General features: G+C 40.9%; 1 protein-coding gene across 1 annotated transcript; it reads right to left on the bottom strand.

Moving 5' to 3' along the window:
- LOC105174974 (E3 ubiquitin-protein ligase UPL1) lies at positions 28 to 16321 on the bottom strand. The gene is made up of 16 exons (XM_011097258.2): positions 16279 to 16321; positions 15772 to 15904; positions 14959 to 15054; positions 14677 to 14883; positions 5276 to 13195; positions 4896 to 5210; positions 4381 to 4582; positions 4007 to 4293; positions 3626 to 3915; positions 2277 to 3405; positions 2031 to 2177; positions 1868 to 1948; positions 1500 to 1725; positions 1277 to 1416; positions 470 to 576; positions 28 to 344 (listed from the first exon to the last, which is right to left on the bottom strand). The coding sequence occupies exons 2-16, from the start codon at positions 15802 to 15804 to the stop codon at positions 242 to 244; spliced, it is 11283 nt and encodes a 3760-aa protein (XP_011095560.1). The 5' UTR covers positions 15805 to 15904; positions 16279 to 16321; the 3' UTR covers positions 28 to 241.

The following is a 16632-nucleotide window of genomic DNA, read 5'->3' as shown; positions in this document are numbered from 1 at the left end:
TGATACAAGTTCAAGTCCTAAGAACATCTGATTCAACACAATTGCCTAATTTCATTATACTGCTTCTCCAATGTCTGAAGCAGCCTAAGATAAAAGATGGCTAAAGTGTGAACACGTGTGAGCTCCGAGTCGATGCCAACAGTACAAAATTAAATTCAAAATCAAAGTAAAGCATAACTAACTCGTATATTGCAGAGAAGAACCCAGAAGCAGTGCGAAGCAGCACACTAAATCATCAGAATCAACCAAATCCAAATCCTTCACTAGCTTCGTGGATTGCCAGTAACAAACGACCCTGAAGCTGTTCCTTAGAAGGATACTCCGGAAGGTCCAGTTGGTTAAAGCTGGAAAGGTTGTAAAGACCAGTGAATTTACAGAACATGATTGCGACATAACTACTTAACTGTTGGAACATATTTGTCAACTTAATACCCCCCACCATCATATTTCCCAATAAAAAGAAATTTACCAAGTATGCGCTGATGGAAGTCTCTCAGGAGCTCCATATGCTTTGTGAATCTGAAACTTCTGTGGACCAGATATGCCTTGCAGTGCCTTAAAACCTTCTAAAGGAACCTAAGAAACCAAAAATCTAAATTAGTGCTGCAAGAAATCTTTTTGAACGAGGCTAATTTCCCACTAGCACAGCCCATTTAGTGTAGCCAGCATGGACATGCATATGTGCACAAGCTGGTTCGAAACCTTGTATCAGAGAAAATTCACCAAGGAATACAACAGAACACCCAACAAATAAAGGAGAACATTTCCTAAACTATCTCTAATCATATCTAGGTTAACAAATTGGAAGTAGTTAATCAATGCCAATGACGAAATTTAAATCAACAAGGTTACAATCTGAAAAGAGATTCAGGACCAACATGATTGTAGGTTAAGTAGGACATTCTAAGACTAAGAACAGTAAAAACTAAAATGCTTGGACAAAACTACCAAACACCAACTCAAAGAACAGAACAAGGCAGCACATGCAACAAGGACAAGACCGAAATTATACGAAAGCAACATAACATTACATATAGCTCCAAACCAAAATCATTCTTTCTGGTTCAGGAGTTTCCTATGCTCTATTCCTCACAAATATATTGACTTAATTCGTCATATAACCAACAGGTTAAACCAGGTCCATCTTAATCTACTTAAGCAGATATATCATATTCTAACAAAACAATGCCCGCAGTACATGTCCACTCAAGTTGACATGATAAAGAACAAATCGGTGATATAAGAGAATCAAGATATCCCAGATGAAATGGATAACCTTTGAGGTTCCTGTTACAAATTGGAGGAATCTTGCCATATCTTCCTTGTTGAATCCTTCAACAACCTCCCAAAACCACTGAACAACATTGGATGCTGCAGTATAACCAGTATACTCGGTGTTTGCTTTAAGATCACCCACTACAAAGACATCAAAATCATCAGAAAATTTTCATGATAACATGCAATAATCTATCAATCCCGAGAGATGACAGCCAACTTACAATCAATTTCCGGCAGACCACTGATCAATAATTCCAGCTCTTTATCATTAAAAATAGAAATAAGTTCCCGCGGTACTAATTCATTAAAACCTTCAAGGAATGAAGTTATTTGAGGCCGGATAGCATTTGTCAAAATGTGATCCGCAACGAGGTCTACATATTCATGCTTTGTTTCCTCCGTCACTCTTATATTTCTTCCTCCCGGTTTGAGCTCATAGTCAGTAACCTAATCAATGTAAGCATATTAGAAAAACAGAGAAAATTTGCATTTTTGGGGAGACTTAAATCATGTGTGTTGAACCTCAAAATACAACTGAAAGGAAAGATAAACAAATAAGAATATCAAGAAAACATTCATCTGAGTACACCTCTGTCTTCTCATAAAGTATGTGTTTTTCTTCATCCGCATCCATGCTAAATGTCAGATCTGGTATCTCGCTTACATCATTCTGCACAAGACGAAAATACAAGAAAATTAAGGACCAATTAAATTCATACTAAAGCATGTAGGTTGCTCTTACTCCAACTCACCTCCAGCATCCATTTCAAATTTTTGTAGTAATCAGGATCAACAGCCTCTATGTCATGATAAGTGACCTTTACACCCAGGATGTGTTTGTAAAAGGAGCGAGTAAAGTAGACATCAAGCAACTGTCCATCAAACAATGCCTTGGCAACCTATAAATAGGACAATATACCCAACATTAGGAAATTAAAGGTCAATAACAAAGATGACAAAAAACTCTAAACACAAGATAGGGCTCTTTGGACAATTACCACACGGCCTACAAATCTGAAATAAGAAAGATGTTCAGTTTGATATACAGAATTAGGATTTGGCTGAAAAGTTGCATTGTTTCCGACAGTGGTGAAAAGCAAAGCTCCTTTGTCAAATATGACCCTTGACAATAATTGATACCATTCTCTTGTCAAACCACCAGCATCAATACCCTCTTCACCTTGAAAATGCACATTCAGCCGTCCCTTAAGGTCTTGACTTGGTCGCATGCGAAGCTGGTTATATGAATCCTCCAAAATGTATGCACGCCTAACACTAATGCGTAGTGGACCTGAGAGGTGTTGGTCATGCTGCTGCCGAATCCTGGAACGGAAATAAGCCCTTTTGTTGTCAAAATCAATCAGCCGAGGAGCTTTCAGCAGCATTGAGAGTGATTTTTCCAATAGACCAGGATTCTGCCTTACAAAAGCATTCAGAAGACGACGGTGCTTTTCAGCAAATCTGACAAATGTGACAGACCCATCAAGTCTTCTGTAAGAATCTACACCCTTAATAGACGATGGAACTGAAAGTCCAGCAGACTCTTTCACTTCTCTTGCTGTCACATTGTTATTATCTTGCTGCAATGTCGAACTGTTAGCCTGTAGTTTTTCACAAAGAACAAAAAAGCCCTCAATGAAAGGCAGAAGTCTCTGAGTTCCAGGGGGAAGAGGAGGAGATGCCGAAGAAGAACCCTGTATCTGATCCCCAATGCTAATGGTTGAGACAACTGAAGAGTTTGAGCTTTGACTCAACTCAGATTCCATTTTACCAATGCATTCACTTAGTTCTTTCCATAGTGGCTCCAATGCAACATTTAACTTCCACATGGTAGCATGCTCTTCCTGTTCCTCATCATCCACTCTATACTTATCAGTGTCACTGCCAATGGAAGTAAGCGAGCTCAGAATCTGCAGAACTCGAAGAACAGCAGCACCAGCCATCGATCCAGCACTCAGTCCAAGCATGTGTGTATCCCTAAGTGTTATAAGTTCATTGACAGCTGAGCTGCTCAACCTTTGGGCTAACTCTGAAAGCTCCAAAATGAAAAATTTGCGTTGCGTAGCAGCGACAGAGGCCAACTTCCTTAGCACATCACCAGCCAATGTGTAAACTTTGTCCGAAAGCCTAATCGATGGACAATACAGACAAATTCTCCAGCATTATTTCTCTATTGCAGTATTACACCAGGACAGCATGATAAAGAGATTGAAAAATAAAATTTTGAAATTACCCCAGTCAGAAATGAATCACAGACTATACAAGCATATATTATTTTATGGCAAACGTAAGTCAGCATGAAACACAACAAATGAATAGAGAATGATCAGATTACAAGTAATAGTACCCTTCATGCCCAAGAAGAGCACAGAGATTATGCAAATCTGATTGCGGCAGTAGTAAGAAGATATCATAAGCCCCTAAGCTTCTCTGACCATCTGATTTGGAGTTCAAAGTATGGGTGCTTTGGTCAAGTTGAGTGGATTCTACTCCCAATACATGAGGCTCTTTCTGAATATTGCTGGTATTTTCATTGCCAGAAGGTGTTTCAGCATTAGGTGCTGTTTCTTCAGTTTTAGAATGGATATCTATCTTGGATGCTGCAGCATACACAACTACTTGCAGCAAACCCATGACCTTGAAGTGAACAACAAGAAATATAACAATTAATCAAAACATATTTCAATAGCAGCTTTTCAACATGAAAATCTGGAATGAGAAAGCACACCTGCTCAAGATGCGCAATACTCCTTAAGAAAAGTGGTTGACTCAGAAGTCTAAGAAGCAATATCAATGGAACATCCTTGCTCTGTAAGTTTCCAGAAAGGATATGATGCTGTTCCCCAATGATTTTATTCTTGCCCCTTTCATCCTTGCCTTCTGAATGGTTTACATAAGCTAATTCAGTAATATTTGAGCCCTCAAAGTGAAACAGAAGACTGGCAACACCCGAATGGTTTGTGGACAAATAGGTCAAAATCTCGAGTACCCGTCGCACAACTAGTGGAGGAACACCTGAATAAAACAGAAACATCCTTGTGAAAACAAATCCCAACTCATAAAATAATTTTTCATGACTAGGAAAAGAAAACAAAAGCGTACCATCACACAATTGAGATCGGCCATAAACAACATCAGATTGACATCCGTAAAGCCTCTGTGTATTCATTGAAGTAAGTCCACCAGCTATGCCTAGAGTCTCAGGCTTGATCATATCAAGCAGCAGTTGAACTAGAATTGCTCTTGTATCATTGTGAGAGCACAAGTTCAACAGAAGTCTCTGCAATAGACCTTTCCCGAGAGGCTAAAAGCAAAAAGTAGAAAATCATTTTAGTTCCATACTGCACCAGTAGTCATTCAGACACTCACTTTACACACAAAAGCATCTCAATTTGATATTGTAGAGAAGTGAGTCACAAAGTGACTTTTACAAAGAAGAAGATGCAGAACAGCCTTCTTCATGTCCTACAGGCTGCAGCCAAGCCACTTCTCATTCGAAAGATTAAAAACATTTAAATCTTGAAATATTCAAGGGATCGATCACACAAAAAATCACTTTGATAAAGCATTTAGCAAATAGGCATTGACCAAATCATTCACTGGAATAAATAATGTACCTGTGCCAGTCGTAATAGACGGATTAATGCTTTCAAGCCATTAGCGTCCAAAAGTGGTTCTCCTTCAAGTTCTTTCAACTTCAAATTCTCAGCAATAGAAGAAGCCGTCCGCCCAATAGTGACTCCGACACCCCTGTCCATCACTGTCTGCCTGTCAAAACCCAATCTATTTCCCCGGCTATTGAGTCTCTGGCTACTTCCAAACAAGCTGCGAGCATGATAATGACTCATTGCTCTGTCTCTGAGCATTTGTGCTTCAGCAAGTAAAGGAGATGGCAATGCTGATAATAGCGCCTCCGAAGAAGTCAAAAGCACCTGGTAGATGCAAAGAAAGTAAGTAAGTTAAGCTAAGTCATGAGTACAGAGTTTAAGACACACACCTCTTCACGCAGTTCAGCGGGAAAAGTGGCAATGATTGAAGCATTGTCCATGTCAACTGGTTGTCCTTCTGATTGCTGCGCAATTCTTTGTGCTCGTTGTTGAGCAAGAACCTCAGCTTGAATATCAGGAGGAAGAGCAGCCAAAAACTCAGGATCAATGTCCTCAACTGTAGGAGGTGCATAAGTAGGAGCTGGAGCAGAGCGAGCTTGCTGTGAAGCAAGAACCTCTGCACGAAGATCTTCTGGAAGCGCCTCCAAAAATGTTGGGTCTATACCATTTGCATTAGGAGCCTCATTGTTCAAACCACTTTCATCTGTTTGGCCTGCTTCTTGACCAGCCAGACTATTTTGTTGTGGTGATGGCTCCTCTAGATTGATCTCAGAAAGCGGAAATTGTGAGCCAGTCTGATCTCTTTCCACTTCAGCAATACTCATATCAACATCACCACTTTCTGGAACTGAAGAAGCATGATGAGTACCGGGACCTAGCATATCAGATTCAGAGACCAAATGAGCATGACAACTAGACTGATTATCCGGCTCTAAGGATATATCACAGCCATCCCCTTCATAAGGGGTGCAAGAATTTCCAAGACCATCTGAAGTGCTGTCGAAAGGCTCACCATCCTGAGCAACGGATCCTGAAGCTGTCTCCAAAAGCTGACTGTCAATAGCATTTCCATCCCTAGTTCCCATGCTATTATTATCAATCTCACATGGCACATCTTCCATTGCTTGTTGGCCTTCACCTAATTGTTGACCACCTACCTCTGTATTTACTTCCTGAGACTGAACTTCAGCTAGTTGATTATCTTGCTGATCATTATTAATATTCTGATAGTCGTTTAGTTGAACATCAGAATTATCAACCCCTAATGCCAGTTGATTATCGATTGCCAAAATGGGATCTCCTTCCTGTCTTCCCACCAATCCTGGGTTCTGAGAAAGCCTTTCAGCAGTAACATTATTACTTAATTGAGAAATGAACTGCTCTTCAACTGCCTGAGCAATTGCAGCAGCATGACCACCACCTTGGGGTTGGCCATCATCAGTCCACCGGCCATCACCTAGTCCTCTTCGACCTGATCCACGCAATGACTCTAAACCAACAGAAAAATCACCTAGTTGGGTTGGTACAGAACCACCCAGCCGATCACCAAATAGATTAGATGGTGCATTGTCATAAGGAAGAACAGGAGCATCAAACATATAAAAATGGGCTACATCAAGGTTACCAGCAGAAAGGCCTTCTGAATCCCGGGATGAATTCCCAGCAGAGGACCATATTGAAACTAAACCGCCAGAGTTTGACGGCCTCAAAAGGAGAGGATGTTGAAGACCATTCCCTTCTGTAACCGAGCGCTCATAGGAAGTCCTGTTAGCCTGACGACGACGCTCAAAGCCAAAAGATCTACGAATTCCAAAGAAGTCATCAACATTCACCCCTTCAAAGGCTTCAGCAGAGACATCAATTAGCCCTCCCCCTGTTCCAGGTTGTCCAAGTACTTGCAAATGATCTAATCCATCAAGGGCTTCTCTCCACCTTACCTCAATAACACGGTTTTCATGGAAATCATCATCCTCTTCATCAACCATATCATCATTATATTCATCTCCCAGGCCAGCATCATCATGGTCCTCCACATCTGTATCAGCCAAGGACATCAGACCAGTGCCATCTTCAGCTATATCTTCATCCTCATCCTCCCCATCATCATCATCCTCCCCATCATCACCCATGTCATCCTCTTCTTCATTCATATCATCATCTACTCTATTTTCTACATGAAAACCCATTTCAATTTGTTCTGTATTGGGTACAGCACCACTTTCTTCCATATCTTCACGCATATAATCCACCCCAAGATCCACAGGTGAATCAGTAGTTGGATCCTCCTCAATCCTCATCTCTTGCTCCGCAGACTGATTTTGATTTTCATTATGATCATCATCATTCTGAGAGATATCTGGGGGCTGCGCTTCTGAGCCAGAATTGCCGGTAAGCCCATTTTGACTGTTTCTGTTATCAGTAGATTGTGATTCTTGAGAAGCAGCAGTGCCAACAAGCTGTGCATCAGGCCTTCCACCTGAACCATTTACTTTTTTCTTGTGCAGTGTATCAGCTCTGAAAACTTGTTCACTAGCATTGGCTGCTCTAGTCAAGCTTTCCAACGACTTAAGTATGAGGTTTACAACTTTGGGGGCATCAGGATGGTCCAAGTCAATTACCTGAAGAATGCCAGAGAGGCAATGCACAATTCCTCCATCTATCATGCTTTTGGCAATGTCAGGTGAACACCCAGAACCAGGTAAGTTGTTGGACGAAGAATTCTTTGATAAAATGGAATATACCAAATCGACAAAAGCAAGGACCTTCTTATCAGGTAACAAACTGCTAATTGATGAATCGCCTTCAACATTGATAAATGAAGATAAGGCTTTGACAAGTTCATTCACCACCCTTCTCCTTCCTTCACTAGAGCGGCCAGCCAATACAACCAAAAACCATGAAGCTTTTTCAGAGAGCTTGTCTCTCCATTCATCAGGGCCAGCAGATTTATCTATTGAGAGGGGAAGAAGTCGATGCAAAACATGATGAACTATGCCCCCCTGTCCAGGACATTCAAAATGACTTGACCCACGCAGTTGACACATTTCCAGATCTCGTCTCAAGATTACTCCAACAACATGAACATACATAAGTAGAATGTCACTCAATAACTTCAGAACAAATGTAACCTTAGCTAGGGCTGCAGATTTCTCTGACAGACTGTCTGATCCTATCTTTATTGTTTCATCAACCTTTGATTTACCCTTCATTTTGTTAGTTGGTTCATCTACTTCCATAGCACTTGGATGGCCTGAGCAATCATCTTCTCCACTGTGTGAAGGATATGTGGATACAATTTCAAGAAGATAATCTATTACTTGAGTAAGATTAGCTGAAACCTTTTTGTGGACTTTGGAGTACTTAATAGATCCATCATGTGCCTTACTTTCAGTTATTCGTATACATTCGTTAGTAGATACTCCAGTCTCAATGCCAGATGCTTTTAACTTCTCTTTCTCTTTGTCTTTATCTTTAGATAGCATGATAATGCACCTGCCTCCTGATGACTCCAACTGACATACAGCAGCTACTGCCCTCATGAAGACCCCTGGATCTCTGGATATAACAGGTGCCATTGATGTCAAAAATGTTCTTGCTGATATACGTCCACCATGCCTGCTTCCACTCAGAGTTTGCCGTATCTCTAGCTCCATAGCTGTTTGCAGAGTCTGAGGATCTTCAAGAAGATGTCGAACAATAGCAGATGCTAAGGTATCATAACCAGGAAAGAAGCAACTTCTTGGAAGGCCAAAAAGGGCAACCAGACCACCACTTTCAAGGAATTGCACAGCCAGAGCATGCGATTTTGTCAAGCGAGCACATAACTGAAGAGCAGCCTGCATAATCATAGGGGGTACATGTCTTCTAATCAAGTCACAAGCAATTACCAGTACCTTACGACCCTCCTCCATCGTCAAATAACCTGTTGGTTTTCCAAGAATTTTTTCAAATGCAGAACCAGCCTTAGCAGAGTCATCCTTCTCTACATCAGCTGATATTGACTTTTCCTCTATTGCCTCGGGTGATATTTGCTTTCCTGACGAGCCAGATAAAGACCCCGGTACTGTTCCCTCATCAGCATCAGAAGATATCTTGGGCCTGGGCTGCACCAAATTATCCAAGATAAGAAGTAAAGCACTGATGCATTTAGGGACAAGGAGCTCTTTTGAAGCCTCCGTCCTGGCCATAAAATTCATCAAGATATCAATTGCAATCAAGACAACCCCATTTTGTGCAGCAATTTCTCGGGTACTTCCATCTTCAGAAAGAAGCAATGCTACAGTATGCGAGATCATACCCAATGCACAGCTATCCTTGGAAAAGTCAAGAGGGCAAAGCTTCAGCTGCTGAACAAGATAAGAAATTACTTTTGAGCGGTCTTCCCCTTTGTTCCTGCTGCAAAGAGTCCCAAGCAAATCTGTCAGCGGGAAAGCCATCGAGTCACTACTCTGAAACAATTTCATCGCCACAGCAAGGATGTTATCAGAAGGAGGTGGCTTTGCTTGACCCTCTTCCGAAAGGACATCAGCAGGCTTGTCAGCACCCTCAACTTTAGGTGTTTCTGTTGAACTTCCTAGAGATAAAGCCAGTGCACGAGCCAGCTCATCATCCTCCTGCACAGGATCTTCAGCATGACTGAATAACCATTCCATTGCCATCTCAACACTATTTGTTTCCACTCTTCTCAATGCCTCCTCAGCTCTTGCTCTTGAAAAACCCATCTCAACAATTGTAGCAATGGTTGCTTCATCAGGAGGAGGAGGCATGAAGCGTTGGTTCGCAGTCCCAGATAATCCATTGCGATTCTGTTTCACATCACTAGCGCCATTGTATACATGAGTAATTAGTGAAATGATTGAAGTGATAAAACCAGGACTACAATTAGGAAACATTGGATGGTTCCAGACAGGAAGTATAACATCCAGAACTTGTGACTGAAGCATGCGGACAAATGTCTCCGGGTCTCTAGGAACAGGGAACAGCCCAATGGACAAACCTACTGCAACAGGTTGAACAAGTAGCTGAGCCTGAGATGCCGACGTTGATGATAGCAGTAACCCAGAGTTCACAAAATACTCGAGTTCACGACAATGACTCTGTAGTGTATCAAGCAACCATGAAATGTGAGACAGTTTGCTCCCCTCACCACTCCTTTCGTTATCAACACCTGATGTGGAAATAGTGTAAGGAACAGTCCACAACAACTGACTTGTTGCTTCAAATGTTGTAAGAAGCTCTTTGAAGGTTCCATGGACGTAGAAGTTATTAATCATTGCAGTGTAACAAGTGCGCCGCCTACTGTCAAACGTAAGAGCCATCATGTCATCCACAACCTTCCCAAGATAACGACACTTGACTGACAGCGATATATCAGCTCCAGTGGAATTGGAGTGCCCTGAGAAACCCAGAGCTTCCAGGAAAACTTTTGCAAGAGCAGTTCCAATAGTCTTTGAAGCTGAACTTAAGGATCCAGTTTCAGTCCTTCGACGATTTGGAGAAGTAAAACCTTTCACTAGTGCTGTGAAGAAAGAGCGCATGGTTGAAGCAAGCTTATTAAGGTTATCCAAGACCAGTACTTCAGGACTTTTCTTCTTCATTCCATGGGGAGGATTCTCGGCACCACTTGCCCCAGCTTCAGGATCAATTTGGAAAGCTTCCAAATGCCTTCCAGTCCTGCCACCACGCAGGCGAGCCAAACTATGTCGACTGCGTCGACTGAAACCTTCAGTTGAACGAACCACAGATATAAAGTCACGTTCAAGCCCCCATTGAGAATGAGAACTACTTCTGATTGAGACAGGATTCATGTATCTCACAGAAGGAATATTAGCATCGTCGTCACTTTCCCTTCCAGCCACATTAGATGGACCTGTATCTGCACTTTCAGGCTCCACATCAACAGTTCGCTTCTCCTCCACCTTCAACTCACAGCACAAGGATACTTGCCACAGAATTTCCCTATAAACTTTCCCAAGATCCTTTAACACATCTGCATCAGCAGAACCCAGTTCAGAGACGATTGTCGTGGTCCCTTTTAACAAAGAATTCGACAGAGACAGGATGCCGTCCAAAGTAGAGAGACACCTCAAGACCTTTACTCTCTTAGAAAATTCCACCTGAGCGAGTTGGGATCCCCTAACCGAAGTCAAAAGTTCCTCTGTAGACTTCAAATGTTCTCTCAGGAAAGAACATACTGCACGAGCAAGTGAGGCAGAATGTTGGGGGGAGAAGTTCTTAAAGGCAACAGCTATGCTTTGACCAAGAGAAACTGAGAGAGGCATAAGAGGCAAAGTGAATAATTGCAGGACACACTCAATTCCCTTCTTCTCAACAAAAATTCGGCAAGTATCAGAATTCTGAAGAATTGTTTCAAGGAGACGGGCAGCATTGCTTATACAATCAGGCAAAAAGGATTCCACATTCATTGATGAAGCATCGGGTACTACATCAGTCGATTGCTCGCTGCTTCCAGGTCTGCATGAATCCCTATCATCCATCGTGGTCACATCTCTATGTTCAGATTCAGTTTCCATGGGAACAGGTTGAGAGCAGCTAGGAGAATCTGTGGGCAGAGAAGCTGATTCAAGCCCAGATCCAATTTTTGCAATTTTAGTCAGTATTTCAATCAGCATGTCAACTCCTGGTCCACGCAATGAGGAAGCATGGCGCATTAGTTCATCCAGGCCGCTGGACAAGGAACCTGAAGTATCAGCTGCAAGGGCTCGCAGGTAAAGTTTGGAGGTAAAAACTTTTACAAAGCATCTCAGAGCATTGCGTTCCTTGACAGCTTGAAGACCATTGTTGTTCAAACACAATGCATCAAGACACTGAGGTATGCAAGTAATAGCCTCTGCTGAGCAAAGAACCCCATCCATTATAGCATCCATAAAAGCAGAAGGAAGACCTGCTGCTTCTAGAACAGAGAAGCAGGTAGGATCTTTGTGAATTAGATCACTCATCACAGTAGCTGCAAGCGAGAAGACACCCCCGCCAAAATCTTTCGCCCTTTTAAATATTATACACAAGCAATGTGGCAACAAGCTTTCTTCGGTGCCATACATTCGAGCTGTTGTGCCAGGAGCATAAGTTCCCAGTGAGATGGCGCGCAGCAAGGCTTTCATCAATAACCTTCGGTGATATGAAACCAATGCTTCAGAATAAAGAGGCTGCAGACTATCAAGCTCAGCAGAAGTATCTCCAACTACTTGAGAACCACCACACTCCGAACTGTCAACGTCAACAGAAGTACTCTGCTGCTTTGAACCATTTTCAACATGAGACACTTCTACCATTAGGCGTGATATAGTATCATCTAAACCACCCAAATCTCGGAAAAGAGCAGCTGCTGGATTGCTGTAATCCATAAAGGCTTCCAGCACATGTACAGCTGTGCTAACCAAATGCAAGTGTTGAGGATCTGTGTCTTTCAGCAGAGGCAGAAGAGTAGGGATAAATCCTGCTTCACGCATGGCTGAGCAACCTGATGATGATGACACCAAAACAGTAACAAGAGATAACAGAGCCTCTGCGAAAACAACAGCCCACTTCGACGAATTATTGACAACAGAGCCAATAGCTTTCTGCATAAGGCTAGATAGAATACCACGGTGCCCTCCAGATGTTACAGCAGTCAACACGGTAGGCTGACGAGACCTATCTTGACAAAGGGCAACCAAGGAAAGAAGACAGAGAATTCGAATTTTCTCAGGAACTGCATCTTCATGGCTCAACATAGTAACCAACTCATTAATGAACTCTGGCTCGGTGTTGAAGAAAGAAACCAGGTCATCAGTATCACTACATGCCTGAACAAGAACTATAAAAGCATACAGGCGGATACATGTATACTGCTGCCGTGCCTCCAGGGAGCTAAAAGCCCTAGCAAACCGCAGTCTTGTCAAAAGGGAAAATCTCAAATTCTGGGGCACTTTATATTCTACTACTAACTTATTCAGAAGTTCAAGATCAGATTCTTTTGTTGCATTCACATCAGGCATATGTATAATTTGTAAACCCTGTGTTGACTGTTCCATTAAAGTGGGTTCATTCACAGCATAAAATTCAAAATGCAGAGTGCTACCCAACTCAAGGGCAACTGAGTCAGAATCATTTCGCAAAGCACATGAAATCAATCCAAGACCTTCTTCTTTACCCCCCCAACCCTGAGCAAAAGAAAATAATCTTGAATTCAGAGAAGCATCTCTTATAATGTATTTTCCGATGGATTTCTTCAAAAAAGCAGCCAAAGTCTGTAGGCAAGCCTCAACAACATCCGGATAGGTGGAAGCAAGCAGAGATGATAAGTGATGCTGCACAGAGTAGTTGGACAAGTAAGACAAAAGAACAAAATGGACACTAAACAAGCAATGAATTGAAAAGTCCAAGCATAACATTGAGTGAAACAACAATAATATAAAAATGTGTACCTATATTCATTCAAATTTCAACATTTATGAAAATAACTCTCTCTCTCTCTCTCTCTCTCTCTGTGTGTGTGTGTGTGTGTTCTCTGTACATGTGTGCCTGTTTGATTCTAGAGTTTTTTAACGATTTCTGGAATTCATCAGTGCCAAGTCTATCTCTCTCATAGACACGCATGCACAAATAAGACAGATATTCCATTATACATCTTCCAGTGTAAACTTGCAATTCTGCATCTCCATGTGTATGATATATTGTGAATCAAAATCGGCATTCTCCATTGTTCATTATTCAAAAGAGAAATGTAGTAAGTCAAGAGGAGGCCAACTTCTACCAGGAATCTGCAATTATGAAGTTAATTATTTTCAGGCCAAAATGTATCCAACATGCATAAACTAATTTGGACTGTCAAACTTATTCCAACATTTTCCTAATCAGTTAAGCATTAGCTTGGATTTCATAAATTGACGGGTATTATGATCAAAGAAATGTATTAGATTGCTAACGCAATAAAAATAGATCCAGAATTTTCATCAAAAAGCTTTACCTCCACAAAGGGATTGAGCATACAGATGTCGCCTTCATTCACAACAATTTAATTTTGTTCACTCATTATATTTGGAGAATACATCTATCCACAAAAAGCTTTTTCTTTGAGACACAAACACCGAGTGTTTCCCACTGGTACCCCTCACAAATACAAATCAGTAATCTTTTCTTTAGGTGGATGCATAAGAAGCTTGAAAACTACATCTTCTGCAGATGTTAGGAACAGGCAAAGGATACAATCCCTACACCCTCTCTAGTTTCTGTTGGTAGTGTGGAGCATGAAATCTCACTCCCCATTCCACCTTTCTCGCCCACCCACCCCCTCCCCGGCCCCCCCTGCCACTCTCCCTAGTTCACTGCCTTCTCACCATAACATACTAAAAATCACCTAATGAAAACTAATGCAATAGCCCCTAGTCATTTCTTCTAGGCTAAATACCAAACACATTGCCTAACGCAGCACTATGCAACAGCAATGCGGCTAGTACGGCATGCAAGTTCAATGTGATTGCTTTTGAACTTGGCTGAGGCAAAAATGGCATTTTCATCGTAGTCCATAAACTTCCCAAAGATAAACTAGTCACATTTGCTTCGTGATTAAGTCCCATCATATGAAGGGAAAACACCAGTCGGACGTGGAACTACCTAGTACAGCAGTTCACCACCATGTACCGCATACCATAGAATAACCAAACCGGCACTTACAACTTTTTGAGCTTGCAGACATAGTATACCAGGAAAAACGTTCTATGCAATCAAGTCACACTACAATGAGAAGACATTTATGTTACTGCAGTGTTAAAAAGATAAAGACGAGTACCTCATAAGAGCTGTAGAAATGCTTATTAGTGCAGTTCTCCAATATTACTCTTATGACACGGAGAATCTGCAGAACGGCATCCCTCGGGAAGGGTGGATCAGCTTCCAAAAAGTTCTCCTCAAGCTGCAAATCTTTCCTTGGTTTAATGAATTTCTCGAAAAAGGTATCAAAATGATTAAACAAGTCGACCCAATGATGGAAATCTCCCTGCATTTGCACAAAATCAGTATCAGTATAGCAAGGAATACAACTGACATAGTTCGCCAGAGTTCATGAGTGCACCTTATCAAACTCCCAAGAAAAGCTTTTCAGTGGTTCTTCTATATTCTCGAGTGGTGTAGCAGTAACATTGTTGATGAAGGCCTTGATCTTCGGAGGCTGCAAGAAGCAGATGGCAGGTCCTTTACTTCCAAAATTGAATTCTTTGATATTGATACCACAACATAAATAAAACAAATAAAAGAACCCAAAAAAGAGAATAGTAAGGAATTTGCTGCAATGTAATCAGAAATTAATGGCCAGCTTTAAACTCAGTAGGCCAGTCACTAGCAAATCCCATTCAATAATAAAATCAGTAGCAACAAGCAACAAGCTTTTCACAACCTTAACTAGAGAAGATAATACCTAAAGATAGCAACCCCGGAACACTTGTGGGGGTGAAAGAACTATAAGCATCAAACACTAAGAAATGAACACAATGCAACCAAGATGAATTATAAGGGAAAACTTCCAAAGGGTTTCTACAAAGAAACAGGTGAACATCAAAAACGATAAGGTTGAGGCCAGTACAAAGACGAGTTTCACCGCCTGGGTAAGCAAAACATAGAGTTGCTGTATATATGAAAGGAAACAGGGTTTAAAATAAACCGCCAGTTAACAGATTGGAGCTCTAGAAATCCATATTATTTCCAATCAAATCAAAGTCATGCCCTGCTCAAAGAATACCGTAAAAAATTAAAAATATATATACGCAATGCTGCAACACTACCCGAAATCAAGAGCAACAAATAAAATTAACCCTAACAAGTATCCCACTTGAGAGAAATTCAAACGAAATTGAAAGAATGATCGGAGCACAAATATATTTCCACTGACCACTTCAAGTGCCCTCCTTCGCTTCAACTTCATCTCTTAAGATCAACCAAATGCGACCATTGGCCGATTCAAGTAGTACCACAGAGTCAATCAATGAATCGACCGATTCGAAAGCTGCAAGAATCAATCAAAACTGGCCAAAATAAAACAGGAGAAAACAGGATTAGGGAGATTTCAAGTTAATAACGAGATAGGGGCAGGATCGGAAGGCGGAAAATTGTTTGATTAGGAAAAAGTGACAGGATTTGAATTAGAGAGGGATGTTAATTCCGTATAGTGACACGATATGAAGATCGTGATTTTCTAGGGTTTTCGAAGAGAGGGTTTTTCTAGGCGATTGGTGATCGCAGAGAGAAAATTGTAGAGGGAGAAAAAGAGAAGAAAATTTACACTGAGGATGGAGTTGTGCTCCTTATATAACCATCCATAACAAAGATTGATAAAAGGACTCCTTTTAATTATATCAAATTTAACAAAAACCAAAATTCACAAAAATAAGGAACCTACATATTCCCATCATTGCTTCTCATTCGCCTTTTCCAATTCTACTATTTTCTTCAATCTACTTAAATATATACAAATTAAATATTATATTTATAATTTTAATTTATTATTAAAATTATGATTTATTATCATAGTCTTTCTTCAGCCCAAATCTACTTAAGAGTGGAAGAGGATACATATTTCTATAAAAATAAGAATTAATCACAAATTTTTCCACGTGTCGAATTATAAAATGTCCTTATTTAATATAATTTTCATGTGTCCTCTTTTTCGTCATCTTAAAATTAAACAAAAAATTATTATTTATTTAATGAAATGATTGTTTATTATGTCAAAAAAACATCAACAATTAATAAT

Source organism: Sesamum indicum, linkage group LG12 (assembly GCF_000512975.1).
Source record: "Sesamum indicum cultivar Zhongzhi No. 13 linkage group LG12, S_indicum_v1.0, whole genome shotgun sequence".
NCBI lineage: Eukaryota > Viridiplantae > Streptophyta > Magnoliopsida > Lamiales > Pedaliaceae > Sesamum > Sesamum indicum.
Note: the sequence above shows the minus strand (reverse complement) of the source record. Positions and strands in the feature narration are given on the sequence as shown.

What these genes read in the sequence shown, in the direction of transcription:
- LOC105174974 (XM_011097258.2), bottom strand. Translation starts at nt 15,804, where the DNA reads ATGAAGTTGAAGCGAAGGAGGGCACTTGAAGTG. An exon ending in ATTTCTACAGCTCTTATGAG is followed by an intron (nt 13,196 to 14,676) that starts GTACTCGTCTTT and finishes TACTCTGTGCAG; the next exon opens with CATCACTTATCATCTCTGCT. An exon ending in TACTTTATGAGAAGACAGAG is followed by an intron (nt 1,726 to 1,867) that starts GTGTACTCAGAT and finishes TACATTGATTAG; the next exon opens with GTTACTGACTATGAGCTCAA.